The 18,408-nt window shown below is 52.3% G+C and overlaps 2 protein-coding genes and 1 pseudogene across 8 annotated transcripts in view; 1 reads left to right on the plus strand and 2 right to left on the minus strand.

Moving 5' to 3' along the window:
- Nucleotides 1–692: 692 nt before the first annotated feature.
- NCDN (neurochondrin) lies at nucleotides 693–9,517 on the minus strand. 6 transcript variants are annotated; one of them, XM_061412562.1, is made up of 8 exons: nucleotides 9,414–9,517; nucleotides 9,089–9,156; nucleotides 8,074–8,214; nucleotides 6,006–6,974; nucleotides 4,714–4,955; nucleotides 3,944–4,168; nucleotides 3,423–3,565; nucleotides 693–2,213 (listed from the first exon to the last, which is right to left on the minus strand). In XM_061412562.1, the coding sequence occupies exons 2-8, from the start codon at nucleotides 9,119–9,121 to the stop codon at nucleotides 1,777–1,779; spliced, it is 2,190 nt and encodes a 729-aa protein (XP_061268546.1). In that variant the 5' UTR covers nucleotides 9,122–9,156; nucleotides 9,414–9,517; the 3' UTR covers nucleotides 693–1,776. The 6 variants fall into 6 exon arrangements, with proteins under 6 accessions (XP_061268546.1, XP_061268545.1, XP_061268548.1 ...); XM_061412561.1 differs by having other exon boundaries at nucleotides 8,074–8,244; nucleotides 9,414–9,502; XM_061412564.1 differs by lacking the exon at nucleotides 9,089–9,156 and having other exon boundaries at nucleotides 8,074–8,244; nucleotides 9,414–9,502.
- A 153-nt stretch (nucleotides 9,518–9,670) lies between these two features.
- The window catches only part of KIAA0319L (KIAA0319 like), a 97,243-nt gene continuing 88,505 nt past the window's right edge, over nucleotides 9,671–18,408 (plus strand). The window contains exons 1-2 of one of the 2 annotated variants that reach the window (XM_061412559.1): nucleotides 9,671–9,748; nucleotides 12,725–12,891. In XM_061412559.1, coding sequence (XP_061268543.1) covers nucleotides 12,753–12,891 — 139 coding nt within the window. In that variant the 5' untranslated portion in view covers nucleotides 9,671–9,748; nucleotides 12,725–12,752. Of the gene's footprint in view, nucleotides 9,749–9,996; nucleotides 10,082–12,724; nucleotides 12,892–18,408 lie in introns of those variants that run through there. The other variant, XM_061412558.1, reaches the window with a different exon arrangement.
- On the minus strand, nucleotides 16,092–16,867 carry LOC133244867 (thioredoxin, mitochondrial-like; annotated as a pseudogene).

Genomic DNA, 18,408 nt, shown 5'->3' on the forward strand with positions numbered 1-18,408 from the left:
ATGCTTGTAGGCTTGAGGGCCTAGGGGGAGAAGGGTCTGTAGAGTGTGGACCTGGGACTGGTCTGGCTCCAGCCTTACAGCTTTGGTTCAGGCCTGGGGAGGCAGTGGGTGCTCCAGTCCAGGCCCCAGTGACGCTCTCAGATATTTCCCCTTCTCACTTGGCATACAACGGAAATGAACAGCTGGCTGCCTGAAAGTCACATTTGGCCTGCAGATGTTTTGTTGGGGTAGTGATGATTTAATTAAAATATCAACATTCAAAATCAGATTTCACATTAAAAACAGATTTTTGACTTCTCTTTAAACACTGGAGGAGGTGACAGCTAACTTGGCAGCAACCTGCTGGCCTGGAGGGGCAGCACTTCATTTGGACAAAAGAGCACAAGTTTCCCCTCGCCCATCCAGGCCTCACCACATCAACATGAGTTTGCCACCTACTCTGCCATTGAAGGGTGCGGGCTGAGAAGTTGGATGGCCTGGATGGAGCCTTGGCTCTGGGACTTACAGGCTGCAACACTTTGAGCAAATCTCCCGGCACCTCAGTTTCTTCAGAATCGGGATGACACTTGCTTCATTGGATTCTTGGGGGTACTGAATGAGAGGGCACTTGTGAACTGTGATTAGCAGGGCATGTGTGTCGTGAGCTGCTGGGGCCCGGAGGGAAGAAGGTGCAGGACAGACCACACAGGAGCTGTTTTGTCACCAATGAACATTTATTGAGTGTCCACATTGCACAGCTTTGAACTTGGTGATCACAGAACGCACTGGGAGAGGGAAGAGGGAAGCAAGGGGTCAGGCTGGGGGGTCCCCTGGGTTTGTAAGAAAGGTAGTCCCTGCTGGAGCCGCCAGTCGCGTCTCTCGGCAGAGAGCAATCATCAGCGGGGGTGGGAGTGGAAGCCAGGCACCACGATGGCGATGGGGTGCAGTCACTAGGGGAACATGCGGATTCTGGGAAAGCATCCTTCCGGCTCCTGGCTCCAGCCAGGCCAGATGGCACCAAGGGGACAGGGATCAGGTGCTCGGGAGTCCAAGCAGGGATAAGGACAGGCAAAATAAATAACTCCCCAGCCCCCACTGTCACTCTGCTGCAACACGACACAAAAGCTTAGAGACCAGGGCTCAAGGGCTCCTGGGTCCCCTCAAGGAAGCTCACATGGAAGGAGGTTTCCTGACCCCCCCACCAGGCCTGTCTGCCCCAGGTTCCCCCGGAAGGTTGGGGCAGTTCAGACCCTGGAACACTGAAGTTGACAGGAAGAACTGCAATGTCAACGGCCTGAGCCTGCTCTCTGCCCAAGGGGGCCAAGGGCAAGAACCAAATGGCCAATTTAAAGGACGTGGACCTGGGAGGCCAGAGGGGCACCATGGTCTTGGGGAGCCCACGCCCTGGCCGGCAGGGCGCATGGGCCGAGGCAGCCGGCTCCTGCCAGCCCTGTCCCATTTGGGGGCCTCTCTCCTACGAGGGAGCGAGACATTCCGGCAAAATGACACCTAGTGCCCACCCTCTCTTGGGGCTGCTCCCACCTCCCCCGACCTGGCGGGGACAGCCACGCTGATTTCCAAGTCAATCCCTGGCCCAGAGTGGGCCCAGGGGGCGTGACGCAGTTCCTTACACTTGAAGAGTGGGCGCCATGCCCTCACCCCTCAGAAAAGCCAGAAAGCTGGGGTGTTTGGGGGGGAAGTTTGGGGAGGGGGGTCTAACTGGGGGGCTTCAGGGGAGATGCCTCCTCCCTCCTCCCTCGCTGCCCACCCCCAGGTCTGTCCCCAGTGGATGCCCCCTCAGGGCTCGGCCAGGCACTGCTCCAGGGCGGCCATGCGGTAGTGGCTGGCAGTCTCTTCCCCGGCCTGCAGCCTCATGGCCTCCCGGCACAGCCGGTTGGCCCTTGCCAGCTCAACCAGGACGCCCTGATAGGCAGCCACCATCTCAGGCTTGACAGAGTTGGGGCTGACGCTGCCCAGCAGCTGCAGCAGCTCCTGGGGCCAGCGGGAGCGCAGGGCGGCAGGGGCCAGCCAGGGAAGCAGGGGCACGCAGCCCGTGAAGGCCTGCATGCCCAGGAACCAGAGCTCCTGCAGATCCGCCCAGACGCCCTCGTAGTCGGGGGACAGGGCCAGCACTGCCTGCTCTGAGCCGGGCGTGGCCCGGGCCACGTGGGATTGCGACAGGAAGAGGATGGCAGCTGCGAAGAAACCTCGGGATGCGGGCGTCCCCTGCAGAGCTGGAAGGCAAGCAGGGAGAGGGGCATGAACCAGAGGGGCTGGCGGCCTCACCGGATCCCCCCTGCCCTTCCCCCCGTCCTGGTGGGACCTCAGGTAATTCACTTTCTGGGTCTGGTTTCTTCCCACGAGTAAAATGGGGCCAGTGGTGCTAATCTTAGAACCCTTGTCATGAGAATGAAATGTAATAATCTTGGCACTCTACCTCGTGGTCGGACCCTGCTACAGTCTGAGTGGTGATGGGAGCTTCTGCTGGGCCCAGCCCTTCAGCAATGAGGGGGGTGTGGCAATTTGGTTCTTAGGCCAGAAGAAGGTGCCAGAGGGGACCATGGGCTTGGCTCACTGGCCTGCAGGGCTACTATGCCCCTTGCACTGCAGACGCTCTCCCGAGGCTGTCGGGCTAACCAGCACTGGGGGCTCTACTCAGGGGCTGTGGAGACGCAGCCTGGATCTGAGGGAGCTCAGGGCGAGAGGGTCAGGTAGGGTGGGGTGGGGCTCCTGATCCACTGGGACATGCCCCTCTTCCAGCTGCCAGGCACCCTACTGGGATCCCCCCGCACAGGGAACAGAGGCTGCTGAGGATACGGGCTCATTACACTCTGTTCCTAGGCATCTGTGCAGCTCCTCCAACCTGACAGATGGGGTACAGGGAACAGGCGGGGACAGAGGGACCCAAGCAGACACCCACGGCCAAAGTGGGAGACACGGGGGGCTGGTAGGGGGCTGGAGCGGATGCCCCCCCAACCTGCACACAGCCAGAGTGAGGCGCGGGCGGGGAGGGAGGGACGTGCTGAAAGAGCACTGAAGCCTGTCATGAGGGAGGTGAAGCGCTGAGCAGAGAAAAACCTCAATGGAGAGAAGTCGTGTTTCTGACTCAGGGCCTGGGTGGGGGCGGCTCCACCTTGAAAACACAGAATTCAGATTCCTCGGGCTGCTGGGGGTTCCAGGTGCTTATGCCTGTGCCTGAGAGCTGGCCTGTACTTACACCCACCAGGCCTTGCCTTCAAAGTCTATAGAAGGAAGAAGATGTTATTATCATTCGGGGAAGAAGGGTGGGGCGGGGCGGGGGATGGAGATGCACTTCAGAGATTGATTGGAAAATTCTGTAAAACCATTTTCAGAAAAATGATGACTTGTGCCCAGAACACAGCCTGGTCTTCTGCGTCCACCCAGGCCTTCCATCTGTTCGGACTGGGTCCCCAGGGGCTTACCTGGAGAGGTGCTCAGGAGCCGGGCCATGAGGAGGCCCAGGGTAGCCACATTGGCAGCCAGAAGCAGCCTCCCCTGCTGCTGAACCAGTGAAGGCAGCGACGCCATCAGGGTGTTCATCAGAGAAGTGAAGCAGGCATCCCGCCTGGGGAGAAAGGGAGCAAAGACGGGAGGCAGGGGATGAGTGGACCCAGACCAAGCCCTGGGGCAACCTGGGCTCCCAGTTTCACCAGGCCAGGGTTTGGCAAGGAATTAGGCAGCATGGTGGACAGTTAACTGTGGGCCCCCTTCTGCAGCATCTGGGGAGCACAGACTGGGTTATGGCCGGAGCAGGTAGACATACACGCCCAGGGGGAGTTCCACACATGCCAGAGCCCAGTGCGGGGTGGCTCTCTCTATTCCAAGGCCCTTTGGTTCTAACGTTAACAGGAACCCATGGGCCCAGGGAAGCAGAGGAAGAGACCAAGACTGCAGCAAGTCTGAGCAGGGTCCCTGCTTCCTCCAACCTCCTCCCCAGCCTCACTTGATCAGCCCTGGTGCAGTGACCACGAGGTTGAGGAAAATGTGACAGCAGGTCTGCAGGCCGATCTCCACGCTGTCAGGCAGCACTGAGGTGTCGTGGCCGGGGGAGGTGAGTTCCCACTGTTGCAGGAAGTACTTGCACAGAAGGGAGGGGGCCCCCTCCTTGATCAGGATCTCCCGGGGCCCATCCTCGACGGTCAGGTGGCACCAGCCGGGCAAGAGGAGCCTGGGGGGACAGAAATGTGAGGGGTGAGATGAAGGCACCAGGATTCCCTTCGGGGGGGGGCACCCCATCAAAGAGGAACAGAAGTTGGGGAGAAGGAGAACATGTCCTTGTAGGCACCGTAGAAAGAACACAGACTTCGGAGTTGCACAGGCCTGGGCTCAAACCTGGGCTGTGAGTGTGGGCACATGACCTTAACCTCTAGGAGTCTGCTTCCTCACCCTGAAGACGTGGATGAGACTCCTGTCCTGGGGTGCTGGGAGGACCGAGTTTTGGTAAAGGGTGAAATAAAATGCCTGGCAGGCAGCGGGTGCTTAATAAGCTGGAGTTCTCTCTCTACAGAACAATCTGGGCTTGGCAAGTGAGACTTAGGAAGCCCAGGTGTTCTGTGGGAACAATCCCCCTCTACTCCCCCAAAAGAAAGAATACCAAACCCATGCCCCAGTCAGGAAGCCCAGCACAGCCGAGTTTGGGGAGAGAGGAGGTGTCCCTGTCACAACCCTTCCTTTAGAACATTCTGGCTCAACAGACCGTAAGCACAAACTCACCGGAGCGCGTCCCCGGGCCAGGTGGGCCCAGGGGTGGTAGGGGAGATGGCCAGGGTGGCCACCTGCTGGGAAAGGTCGTTGGCTTCCTCGGCCTCCTCGTAGAGGGTCTTGGCATAGCGGACGAGGAAGGGCAGCAGCTGGCAGACCTCCTTGCGCAGGGACGAGGTCTCCTCGGCCAGCCAGGCACCCAGGATCCGCACGGAGGCAAACACAAAGGGCTCCTTCTGCTTCTCTGGCCCTACCTGTTACCAGAGGAGCCTGAGATGGAGCAGAACCAGAGACCCTCCCCTGCCCGGCCAGCACGCTGGCCGGCCTGGAATAACACAACTAGGAAATTCTGGCCTGCAAGCTCTGCAAAGGCCAGCCCTTCGGGCCCAGAACCCAGCACATGGCTGGGACATGCTCACTCAACAGGGGCCTGGCGCAGAGCAGGCCCTCCGTGCAGGCCTGCTGAGCCAACTGGACTCCAGAGGACACGGCCCTGCACTCGCTGGCACTCAACCTCTAAAGCGCCTCAAGGCGAGGACACCCACAGGTCCACGGCTAGATAAACACTCCCTCTTGGTCAACACCCAGCTCTGACCAGGGGTGATCGCACATACCTCGTGGAGGTGGGAGGTATGGGGGGGGAGGCCAGGCCCCGGCTACTGAGGAAAGATCCCTACTGGTGGCAGTGGTGCGAGTGGTGGGAGAGAAGCCCCGCTTTGGGCTAAGTCAGAAAGAATGAGACCATGAGAGAGCTTGGCGTGGTAGGTGGGAGGTCAGGGGCTGAATTCAGTGGCTGGAACAGGCTACTAGAGACCAGAGTTCTGAGTGAAGCCCCATGGGACAGGAGAGCTGGACTCTCGGACAGGAGCGGGGAGGGGTGTTGGGGGAGGTGATCAAATGGGAGTTGGGCAGGGAGGTCAGGAACCGGCAGCCTGGCTCCTGTTTGTATGTGTACGTGTGTAAGACAACGCTGCAGCCTGAGCAGGACAGGCTGCTTCACTAGAGTGTGTGTGGATCGGGGGGAGGGTTGTGAGTGGGAGGCTTCTGTGTTGTGTGTGCGTGTGTGTACTGTGATGTGAGTGCACATATGGTGTGTGGTGTGGTGCTTGTGTGGAGGCTCAGGGAGGGAAGGAGGGAGGAGGGAGAGGGAGGCTCGCCACACACTACTCCCTGGAGTGCTGCAGGATCAGCCGTACACCCAGGGCCGAGGTTTCACTTCGCTCTCTCCCTTGCTCTGGCTCCCCGCTGCACAAGCCCCTCTCCCCCTCCATGCCCCCCCCCCCCGCCCCCGCCCTCGCCCTCACCTGCTGCAGGTAGTGGATGACAGCCCCGATGGCCTCCTTCATGATGCTCACAAGCTGCACCTTCTGAGGCTCCTTAAGCAGCGACTGCTCACAGCGGGTGCATTCCTGGATGCCCAGCTCCATGAGGGCGTAGCAGGCGGTCACCACATCCTCTTTCACCTCTGTGCCCGTCTCTTCCAGTGCCAGCCGCACCTCCACGCATGCCAGGTTCACCAGCAGGGCCAGGAACTTGCTCCCGGAGTTGCCCGCTGGGATCCAGTCGGAGCCGCAGGCGTGTGCCAGGCGGGCGGCCAGCTTCAGTGCAGGGTTGCGCTGCCAGGAGCTCAGCTTGCTGCCCAGGATGCGTGCCAGCCCAGCCTGCAGATCCCGGAGGCACTCAGAGGGCACGGTTGTTGGGGGCAGAAAGAGGGGCAGCAGCTGGCAGAGCTCAAACTTGCTGGCATCCTCGGCTTTCTGGAAATCTTCGCTGAGGCCCCGCAAAACAGCCAGTAGGTCGGGCTCCGCCTCCTTCCAGCACTGTGTCTCAGCAGCAGCCAGCAGCCCCACCAGGAGTGCCAGGGCCTGGTCAAAGCCGTAGCCGTGCCCTAGGTACGCCTGACACAGGGCAGACACGGTGCCTCCAGCAATGAGGTGTCGGGGCCCACGGGGGGTGCCTGCCACGGCTGTCAGGCACTGGTAGGTGTCATCGACCATGGAACGGCGGGCAGCATCGTCAGGGTCCCCCCGGGCTGTGAGGAAGGTGCTAAGGATGGGGATCTTGTTCAGGACCTGGGGATGGGCGGCTAGTTCAGGGTCACTGCAGAAGCAGGCCAGCAGGGCCACGCCCAGGGCCCGGAGAACGTGGTCGGGGCAGCCATCCGGCGCCTCCTTGGTGGTCAGGAGTCGATTGGGGAAGGTGAAACCGACGGCATCAAAGATCCGCCGCCGAGTTTTGGCATCGATGTCACCTGCTTTGACTGCCTTGGTCACCTGAGGGAAGTATGTGTGATCAGCAGGATGGAAGGAAGGGCTGGCAAAGACTCTGCCCTGCACTCTGGGGGTGGACCATCAGCAGGACTAGGTTATGTAACAGGACTCACTCTGGGGTCAGGAAGCCTCCCAGAGATCACCTTATCCAGCTCCTTGCTTCTCCCCTGAGGCAGACAAGTGTGGCCTCTGGGATCCCTCCTCTAGGAACCCTGCAGAAGGAAGGTCCAGTCCTCCTCAACTGTTCTTCCTGTCATGTCGTGACCCCGTTAGCTGGAAAGTTCTTGATGTCTGAGCTAGAGGCCCAACATCTGAGTTGCAAGAGGCTGGAACTCAAGTGTTTAAAATTCTCCAAGGACTTGGGGTCCCTCTCTAATCACTCCCTCGAGAAGTCTCTTATCCATTCCCGCCACCTTCTCAGAGGAAATGGCTCCTGTGTCTCGCCGCTCTGCCTGTCAAAACATTTCCCCTTACATTTCACCTAAACACCTCCTCTGCTGCAGTGTGAGCCCTTGACTCCGGAGCCGTCTCCCTGTTGCCATGGCAAACAAGCAGGCTGTACTCCCTCCTCCCTTCACCCCCCCACACACCAGCCCCCCCTTCCCAGCACTGCAGCTCCTGTTCTGCTGTCCCCAGCCTGGGTTCTTCCAATAGGGCTGAGCCCCAAACCAGCTCCTTCATCCTCAACCTACATACCCATTCTGGCCATCCCCAGGGACCCTTTCCCAGTCACTTTCAGTCCTGCGACTCTCCACCTCCAGAACATGCATCCCCAGCCATCAAGTATTCTGCACTAGTTACTACCTGCTGCTATTACCCTATGAGTCAGCTCCCATATGCTCTGGGACGCCCCAAAGAGCAGACCCAGGCAGCCTCCTCCAAGGCTTCTAAGAGCCACAAGCTTTATTCACCCTGATTTCCCCCTTTGCTCCCATATGCAGCGGGAGCAAAAATGAGTCCATAGGTAGGTGCCTTGGACCTTCTTTGGTGCCTCCAGGTTTACCAGCGGCACCTATATATCCCTGGGGACTTGCTGACCCCATTCCTAGAGGGCCCAACCACCCAGCCCTTCCCACCTCCCAGCTGTCAGTCAGTTCCTTACTAGCAGCAGGGCTGCAAACTGCTCGCTGTCATTCTTGGCCTCACGGAGGGCTCCCAGGTAGCGCTCCAGGGTGGGGTTTCGGCTTTCTGCCTGGTTCAGAGCTGGCTCGCAATCCGAGGCCATGATGCCCGCCTTGCCCAACTGTGAACACAAGAGGGACTGAGCATCCCTCTGCAGAGGAGGGGTGGGGGTGGGAGTGGAGGAGGGAGGGAGGGATTAGCACAGAGGGAGGAGGATCAGGAGGGATGGACTCCTCAGGACTGACCTCCCGTGGGGGAGCCCCTTTAAGGGGCTGGACCCTCAAGTCCTTAGGGATGAGGAAGGGACCCTGGTCCAAGGTCACCTCCAAAAAGTGGGAGAGAAGGACCACGCATCCTGCTGCTCAGTTGGACAGCTCTCCTCAACAGTCTCCTGGGGGCGGGAAAGGGCTGGCCCCACTGCTCCGCTGCCCCTGGCACCAAAGGCCAGGTTTTGCTTCCCTCCACCAGGCGTACAAGGAGTGGTGAGGACGGACAGGGAGGAATGGAAACGTACATGGTGAAGTTCGATTATCCGGACTCAGGCTGACATGAGGGAAAAGGGCATGCTAGGTTTCCTTTCCCCTCCCTTCTTTAGAAGACACAGGACACAAGCTTCAGTAGAAGTGAGGGCGCAGGGCGCTGACCCAGGGAAGGCTCAGAGGCCCCTCTGGGGACGCCACCCCTACAGCCAGGGCTCTCAGTCGCCCCCGCAGGCTCTGTGCCTCCTCTCCTTTCCCTCCCTCGGGCAGAAGCTGCAGCAGCAGAAGCAGCAGCAGCAGCAGCAGCAGCAGCAGCAGCAGAATTAACCCCTTGCGCTCCCTCTCCTCACCCTCCCCATCCGGCTACCAGCCTGTGGATGCCTGCAGGGGCTGGAGAAGCAAGAAGGGGTCCCGGGTAGCTCCCAGGACAACGGATAATCCAAAAGCCGGATAATCGAAGCGGGGCCGCTGAGATGGGGAGATGAGAAGGGGAGGAGGGTTTCTGGCGGTCACCACCTGTCCCGCCGCAGCCAGGTCACAACACGACATTGATGAAGTCACGACAGGGCGGCGATGAGATCACACTTCACGATGGCGCGGTGATGTCACGGAGAGATCACGGCAATACCACGACATGGGACAGCCCCCAAAGATGACAGGGCAAATTTTTTTTTTAACAAAGATATAGCTATATGTTGAGAAGGGCTGTGACAAAATGGAGTCTCGACAGGGCACGGTGATGTCGCGATAGGGTCCCCGGGGTGTGTCGGCATCGATCCGCGCCGGCTCGGAGCGGCCCCGGCTGGGATGGAGGGGAGGGCCTGAAGGGGGCTGAGCTCACCAGGCTGCGGCCCCGAGCGGCGAAGTCTTCTCCGAGCGCGATGCTCCGGGAGCCTGGGGCCGCTGCTCACGCCGCGTAGCCCACTCCAGGCTCCGGGCTGCTGCAGCTCCACCCCCACCCCCGCAGCGCTCTCGACCAATCCGCGGCGGCCTCACTCCAGGCTCCAGCCAATGGCACGGCTGGGCGCTAAGCCGTAGGGGGTGCTGCCGCTGCCGCCATCTTGCTTGTGGGTATTGCCCGAGTCTGCGGCCTGGGGCTCGCGCAGGGCGGGCGAAGGTGCAGACCGCTTCTGGAGAGCGGGAGGCGACAGCCTGGGGACCCAGGTTCCTTCGCTCGTGCGTAGTTCTGCCCTCCAGCACTGCCCCTCCTCCCACGCGGGCTCGCGGCTAGAATTGAGCTTCCGGGGGGGCCAGGAGGGCTTGTTTAGCATGGAGAGTGTGTTTCCGGGTTGAGACCGGCAGGTGGGAGGGGGCGGCGTTTCCGGCCGTCGTCGCGGTCCAGGGCAGCTGAGGCGAGAGCGAGCTGTCCGAGTGGGGAGCCCGCATTCGCTTCTTCCTTTTCCTCCTCCTCCGGGTGAGGGGAGCGGAGGTTGGGGCCTCGACCCCATGGACCGGGAGGAGGCGGAGGCCGCCGAGAGCCGGGGCCCCGCTGTGTGGCCCTGAGCCCCGGTAGGTGGCCGGGGGCGGCTGGCTGCCGGGCCGAGGACCACGAGCCCATGGGAGGGGCGAGCGGGACGGGCTATTTCTGGGGGTGCGCTGGCCGGGTGTTGGGACCCGGAGGTGGCGCTCCTGGCCCGGCTAGGTCAGCCAGCTGCTTCTGGCTTTGCAGGTGCCGAGCTGGAGTCCCAGGCTGAGCCCATTTTTGGGGGGGCCCGAGCCTGGTCCTGCTGTTCCCTCCATCCCCTGACAGACAGACACAGCGACCGGCCCCGAGACGCTGCTGGTCTCCTTCCTTCCTCGCCCCTAGTTACTGTCTCTGGTGTGTGTTCTCCCCACCAAGACAGCACGTTGATGCTGAATAGCGGGGGCGGGGCTGAGCACTACTTGGCACCTTACGTTGCGAAACCTGCCTTATTCAGGACACTGATAATTATGCCCCCCAGAGGGGTCCTGTAGTGGTTGCAGTGAGCACAAAGCTGAAATGAAGGAAGTCTAGAGAAAAGACCGCGGGCGAGATTCCAGGAAAGCTTTGCTTCCGTTCACCTCACAGTGCTTGTGCCCAATTGACGACAGATGCAGTTAGTGAAGAGTATTAACTGACTCTCCTTGTGCTTTCTGGTCTGATTAACAGACTGGAAGCTAGGGAACGAGTTGGAAGGACGACCTCCCAGAACAATCTGTTCATTTTTCCAGCTATTTGGGAAACAATGTCTGCAAATATAAGCAAAGCTATTCATGGCAGTCTGTTCTGTAACTTTCCCAAATATCCGAGACTTTTTTTTTTAAGAGCTTTATTCTTGATTACTCATACTAGCTGAATAGGCTGTTTCAGACGTGCTCTGTCGTTGTTCAAACATCTTATCGCTGGGTACATAAATGGAGTTCCACGTATGTAGCTGACAGACTGAACTATGATACATCCCCCATCAACCTGAAGTATTAAGTAAACATTACCCCCTGCTCTGTCTGAACAGCTGCTGCAACAGAGAGTGCTTTTATTTCGGGTGTACTTGTAACGCCCTAAATGCCAGAACTCTTGCTTGCTTTTCTAGATTTTCATTTGTCAAGTATTGTGGGGGTGTGTGTTCTCTCCCTGGGCTGTTTCCCTTTGATTCTGTAACAAGCCATTTAGATCTTGGTGTTGTGTTGTTGTTCCTGCCTCTGGTCAGCAGGCTTTGACTGGACCCTAGCAGAGATTTGTGCCCTTAAGCAATTGTAGGTTTCAGAGGGAAGACTGATTGGGAGTTCACAAGAAAATAACCGCCTCTGTCTCCTGCACGGTTTGTGAGACCTTGCCCTTCTAATCAGCTTGCCAATCTGGTGGTGTTTATTACTCCCATTTTCAAAGCCTATTCATTTCTTTTATGCTTCTATCGCCCATCTGCCACGCTATTGATGACAGGTGTTGAGTCACCTTGAATTTAAAATCCTTTTGTGGTAGGCAGTAATGTGTTGGGTAAGATTGATACACACGCACTCACATGCACATTCACTCTTTCTGTCTTGGGAGGCTAAGTTGCTGGATATACTTTCTAACTTAGGCTCCACTTCATAATCCCTTGAGCATGTGTCTGGCCTGCACACCTTTCTGTCCCCTGCTCCCTAACATACAATGACAACCACTAGAAATAGGAATGGATGGAAGTGAATGAGAAAGAGGAAGACCTTCAGATGCTTAACGCTCAGTGAAAACTTTTTCTTGGGTGGGCTGTACCTTAGTTTTGCAGTTCTGTGTGTGTGTTTGTTTCCTGATATTGATATACAACCCAGACAGTGCTGGGCTAGGGTTGGGGGTTGTCAGTCTGTGCCATTTTCTAGATGTGGATGACAGGTGCATATTTAGTACAGAAGATTTTTGAATTGCTTCTTTAGAACTCAGTCAACCCAGCATTAGCTGCCAACATTTATATAATAATTTATACAATATAGGGAAGTTGTGTAAGAAGAAACTGATGGAAAGTCATTTTTTTTCTTCTAAAAGGGACCTGTCATTCAACCCGTAGATTCTGGATGCCTAGTACAAAATAGGGGTTGTGTAAATACTTGTTGAGTGGATATATGAATATAAGTCAGGAATTGCTAATGATTCTAAGGATCCTGGAGGTGACATCAAAGTATAAACTGGATAGATTTTAAAGATAAGAGTGGTGGGGACAATAGCAAACTGGAGAATGCATGCCCTACCTAATGACAATCATATTAAAGCTTTCTAAAAACATAGCTAGAAAAACCTTCAGATCAGTTTACCTGTGGTGCTCCGAACTCTTCTTTTCATAGATAAAAAAAACAGTATTTGGATAAAGTCACAGAGCTGTTAGCAGAGCTAGAACTGAAACTCAGATCTTTTTTTTCAATTGGGTGCACTTTCCACTCTTCCACATAGATGATTAACTGTTAGATTAGAAAATAATGGAATATAAAGTGTTTCAGCTTTACAGTGGATTCATTTCGTATCCCTTGCTATGTTTTTATCCTGATAATTATAGGCTATGTCAAAGCTCAGGTTTGAGATTTATAGACAGGTATGAACAGTGAAAGACAAACTTGAAATTTCTCTTCTCCCTGATCTGTCACACTGTCTAGCACTCTGCATTTCGAGGAATCAATTATTAATTACTTGGCATATAATTTCTTCTTTTTCTGTCTTTCTAGTGGACTGGTTCTGCCTGTCTGGAAGGCCATGGAGAAGCTGGGAATCAAGCCAAGCCGTGCTTCTTGGCTTTTATCAAGATTTTGTTGGCAGACGTCTGTGAAGCAGTTGAAAAGCTTGTACCTGTTTTATTTTTGCTTCTGCTTCAGTGCTCTGTGGTTGTCAACAGGTACCATTTTCTTTAATATTTAAGATTTTTAAAAAGGGTATTTTGTGTGGGTCTGTCAGTTCATTTTAAAGACTAGTAAGAGCCAGAAGAGGTAATTGATAGAAATGGTCACCCTTTTGGTGAACACTTAGTTTGTTGTGTTTATTTGTTTGTCTGTTTTGTTTTAGACCAAAATTTAAATTGGGTTCTTTCTCTTTTTTCCATTTTTTGAAAAAAAAATTTTTTTTGGCTTGCTGCCACATGGCATTCGGGATTCTTCGTCCCCCACCAGGGATGGGACCTGTGCCACCTGCAGTGGAAGTGCAGTCTTAACCGCTGGGCCAGGGAAGCCCCTGGGCTCCTTCTCAGAAAAGAGAACTGGCATGATCATTTTGAGATTTCATGAAGATGTAATGAACAGATAAAGGTTTCAAAGTTAGACCTGGGTCCAAAAGCTGGATGTTTCTTTCCACTTAATAACTACAAAACCTTGAGCAAGTTACCTGTTGTCCGTAAGGAAGAATAAGACCTACCTCACAACTTGATTTAAAAGATAAAGTAATTAAAGCGTGTAGTACAGTGCTATGAACATAAGTGATACTTTGCTTTCTTTCCTTTCCTGAGGGAATCTACCCTGTATACTTTAGAAGGAGAATGTACCTTTTTCCATAGAAAGGGTTTATACTGATAGATTTTTAAAGTATGGTTTCCTTCTAGAGATTATTTCACCAGTCTTTTACCTCTTGCCAGGATAAAATGCCAAAAAGGCTAAATTTCAAAAAGTAGCCCTTTTGTTTCTGTCTTTTTTCCTTTGGTTCTTTGTTGATATTGTTCCTTTTAGAGTATGGAAGTGAGAATGACTTCTGCGTATGCTGCTGTTCTGGGCAATGACCGAAAGACTTCTGTTATAGAAACCATTGTCTGGTTCTATAATCAGTCTTTTGATCCTATAATTACCAAGATTACTATTGCTTTCCAAAAGGAGTTGGTGGCCATGATCTTGAGAATCAAATAATTACTGTATTTAGCAATTTCAGTGACATCAACTTTGGGGTTTTTGTTGTCTTGCAGTGATGGTTGATGATTGCATAATTATAGCAGTGGAAATTGCATTTGACAGAAAGCTGACCTAAATACTTTTTACCCAGATGATGCTTTGCTGGGACAGCTAGCTATTTCAGGTCAACATTTTATGTAAGATTATTCGAATTAAATAAGTACCTGATTTAGCATCATCAGAGTAGGAAAATCACATTTTTTGAAGTGAACCTACTGCATACCAGACCCCAGGTTATAGACACTATGTATTTAATTTAATCTTTATGATAACCCTAAAACAGATTTCTTTTTGTAATTAGGAAATTGAGGCCCAGGGAAGCAAAATGACTTGACCAAGGTCACACAGCAAGAGCACAGCAGAGCCAGGAATCTAAATGCAGGTTTTTCCACTCTAGAGCTTATGCTCTTTTTCTTCTACTTTGCTGCCTTCCAACGCAGGTGATCTTTTAAAGGACCAAAGCCAGCTTTTTTTGCCCTGAACCAGAATGAACAGCTTGTTATTTGAGGGATTCTGATTATAGGGGAGGAAGAAGCTTTTCTGAGTGTTTTTTGTATTTTCCAAGCTAGTTAGTTAAACAGAGTGCTGTGGGTTCATTGGGCTAGTCTTTCGTATCCCTGGTGAGCCTGGTGCTTAAAAACAACACCCTAAGGAACACATTGAGTATAAAGGTAAAGAGGTGGTACTTGGTAGGAGTGGCTCTGATGGGAATTAGATTGTACCAGTTCCATTTTAGAAAAGTTTGGAGCTTTTACCATGAGGGAACCAAGATCCATGTGTGTTCAAACTGAACGAACATGCAGGCAATACATGACAGTCAGATTTGTTGTGTGTTTTAATTTATCAGAGCTCTTCTAGATCAATTTTTTAAAAAGCACAATGTCCTAATAGCAAAAGTGAATAATAGACATAAACAGAGTATCATAAATAAGAAATTAAAATGATTTATCACATTAAAAAATGTTCATTCTCATTACTGACCAAAGAGCTGCGAAGTAAAATGAGAAATCCTTTTTAACCTATCATGTTGATGAAGATCAAAGTAGAAATATCTAGCGCTGCCAAGGGGTGATGTGGTTGCTCTCCTGTTGTGCTGGAGAGTTTGAATAGAGACCTTTTTGGCATAAATCAGGATCCTAAAAAAGTTCATGTTCTTTGACTTAGTAATTCCCCTTTTAGGAATTTACCTCAAGGACATATTTAAATGGTTGTGAATGAGAGCATTCATCCACACTCATTTATTCTGTGTTGGAAAACATTACTGCTACCTGCCCCACAATGGGAGTATGGTGAAATTATGGCCTGTCCACATGGTGAAATAATTATCTGACTTAAAAATTAACATTTTAAAAGAACGAGTACATGGAAAATGCTCCTGATGTTAAGCATGAAAAAACATGATACACAATTGTATAATCATGTTCAAAATTGGTGTCAGTTTTGTGAAAAGAAAGATATTTTTGTATAACAGAAAGTCTGAAGTGAGATATATATATATATATTTGAGTAGTGGAATTATTATCTCTCTTTTTTTTTTTCAGTGTAAACCCTAGCTTTATTGGTCCAATTTTTCACAGTGAAGCCTCAAAGAACCAAAGGGCCAGCTAATGGTGAGGGAGAGTAGTGTCCTGAGCCTTGCAGAGTCAAGGGTTTGCAGGATACCCTCAGCCCAACACATGTTCGCTGCCCTGGCACCTGGGAGAAAAGAGGGATGTGGCTCTCTGCAGGAGAGGTGGGGGTGTGGATACAGGGTCATGTAGTACAAGGCCCAGGGTCTGTTCTCCACAGTGGGCGATAGAAGGATCACATAAAGTTCTTTATTACAGACCTATGAAAAATGAGAGAATTATATATTTTATTTTCACTTGTTTGGGTTTCTTTTTCCTTCTTTGTCTTTTCACAAAACAGCAGCAGGAAAGGAAAATGCAGGAGGCAAATGAGCCAGACACCAGTGTTCAGATCAGAAGGGAACAGGGAGACAGGACTAAACCGTTATTGCAGACTGGCCCCAGGGCTCTGTCCCAGTATCCTTAGCGCAGGGCCAAAAGCCCTGGAGGGAGCAGACAGAGGTGGGGCTGGGAGGCAGGGGGGAGACCACTCTTTCAGCTGGGCAGCAGCCCTGTCCCTCAGGTGGCCACCCTGGCCTCCTTGTTTGGAGGCTTAGTCTCCAAAGCTTGGGGCTGGACAGAGGGAGGAGGTGGGAAGGGCCAGCAAAGAAAGGCTGTGAGTTTTATCAGGGTTCCCCTGGGACCATGGGGCCCAGGTGGGCAGGGGCAGTCAGGATGCTTCCTGCTTGTCAGCCGGTCAGCTTCTTCAGGAAGGTCTCCAGCTCGTCCTCATCATTTGATGTCCACGAACTTGTCCACCACATCCCCGTTCTTCCTGGCCAGCACGGTGGGCACGGTGTCAGCCCACCGTGTTAGCCTACCCTACAGTGAGGTCTGTGTGATCATCAGTATCCACCTAGGCCATCACCTCCTTCCCCTGCTGCTTGGTCACCACTTTCCTCTAACCTTGGCCCCCAGATCTTGCAGGGACCACAACACGGTACATGGAAATCCACAACCACTGGTGTCTCCGTGTTGACAACTTGGTCTTGAAAGTCAGGTTCATCCTGGATGTTAGAGTTTGTACAGACACTGGTGGTGTCTATTGACCAGGAGTAGCCGGGTGTTACTGTCAGGTTACTAGGACTGTACTTTTGGGGTCTACAGTGCCCTGGAGGCGAGGGCTGCCCACCCACCCTCAGTGGGCTTCCCGGAGATGACAGAGGTCAGGAACCTCCATAGGAGAAGCTGCTGAGCCATCTCCCTGCAGCGAGAGTGAAGGGATGCACAGCATAGCCCTCCCCACTGGTTATTACTCTTTGTATTGATTCTTTTCTGTGTTTTCCAGGGTACATGTTAACTCTTTTTATAAGGCGGGGGTAGACCCTATTTGAAAAAGCAACAATAAAACAATAGGAGCAAAGTCCTGTTGTTGGTAGCCTGAATCAGTATTTATCTGCATATGAATTTGTTTGGTTTTTACTTGATAAAATACATGCCTGATGGTTTGTTGTTGTCTTTAGTTCATGGATTATAGAAATTATTCTTGAAAAACTAACCAAAGGAAAGCAGCTCTGCAGTTACTCATCCCTGTTCCTGTTTATCACTTAGCAGTTTTTCGTCTCTGGGAGAACCCCAGGTGTACATTGACTTATGTATAATGGGCTACTTTTTTGTTTCATTTTTGGGTTCAGTGCCAGAACCCACTGCTAGGAAGCAGTGATAACACTTCGATAAAAGATGCTCTGTGTTTTCCTCGTGAGCCATTGAATCACTATTTTTCTAATGTTATTGTTAAATGGCTTAAAATAGTATTTTGGACGAGGGGATTATCAATATCTGGAGACAAATGTGAAGTGACCCCAAGAATTTGGAAAGTCCTGCGATCGGTTGTCAGCTTCTTGAGAGCTGAGATTTTGCCTTTATTGCTTATGCCAGCTATTCCTAGCAAGTACCAAGGGCTTGGCATATAGTAGATGCACCATAAAAATATTTGTTGACTGAATAATAAATTAGCAATAAGGGAATTGTCCCTTGAAAATTAAACATTAAAATCATTAAACATTAAAATCAAAGTATCATTGGAGAGTGAAAGTTTAGAATGAACACAATCAGAGCAGAGATATGGGAAGACATTTTAAGGAGACGTAATGCCTTTGAGAACAGCATGATCTGATTAAGATATTGATAAATAGTGTGAGTGAGTGATAGTTGCTTAGTTGTGTCTGACTCTTTGCAACCCCATGGACTATAGCCTGCCAGGCTCTTTTGTGTGGAATTGTCCAAGCAAGAACACTGGAGTTGGTTGCCATTTCCTTCTCCAGGGGATCTTTCCCACACAGGGATCGAACATGGGTCTCCTGCATTGCAGGCAGAGTCTTTACCATCTGAGTCACCATTCTTTACCATCTGAGCTAAGCCTACTATTAAGAGACATTTCTAAATATAAAGACAGGTCAACTTAAAAAGTATCAGCAGATGCATACTTGACTTTATCTTATAATCTATAGGCAATACATTAGAGTTTGTAATGAATCCATACACCTTTTCCAAAGGAATACCTGAGACAGAAGTAGCGGTACAGTTATAAATGACAGTCATCAATCAGATGAAATAATTTAACTGAAGCTTCTCTCTCTCAAAGAGATGGGAACTGGCCAAGTGGTCAGAATAGAAATACAATGTGCTTTTAACTTTGTGTGAAAAATAATGTTCAGTTTCATGTTGCTGTTTTTGCCAAATAAATCTTCTACTTCAAATTACTGCCCGAATGCTTTATTAAAACTCTGCTTCTGGCCTTTGTTTTGGAATCTGTTACTTTTGTTGCCACCTCCTGATTGCTGTCCTCTGAAGCTTCTATTTTCCCCTTGTCCCCTGACACCTTGGTTGCCCTCGCGATGTTCCCTGAAGCCTCTGTTGCCTTCTCATTGTCCT

Source organism: Bos javanicus, chromosome 3 (assembly GCF_032452875.1).
Source record: "Bos javanicus breed banteng chromosome 3, ARS-OSU_banteng_1.0, whole genome shotgun sequence".
NCBI classification, from domain to species: domain Eukaryota; kingdom Metazoa; phylum Chordata; class Mammalia; order Artiodactyla; family Bovidae; genus Bos; species Bos javanicus.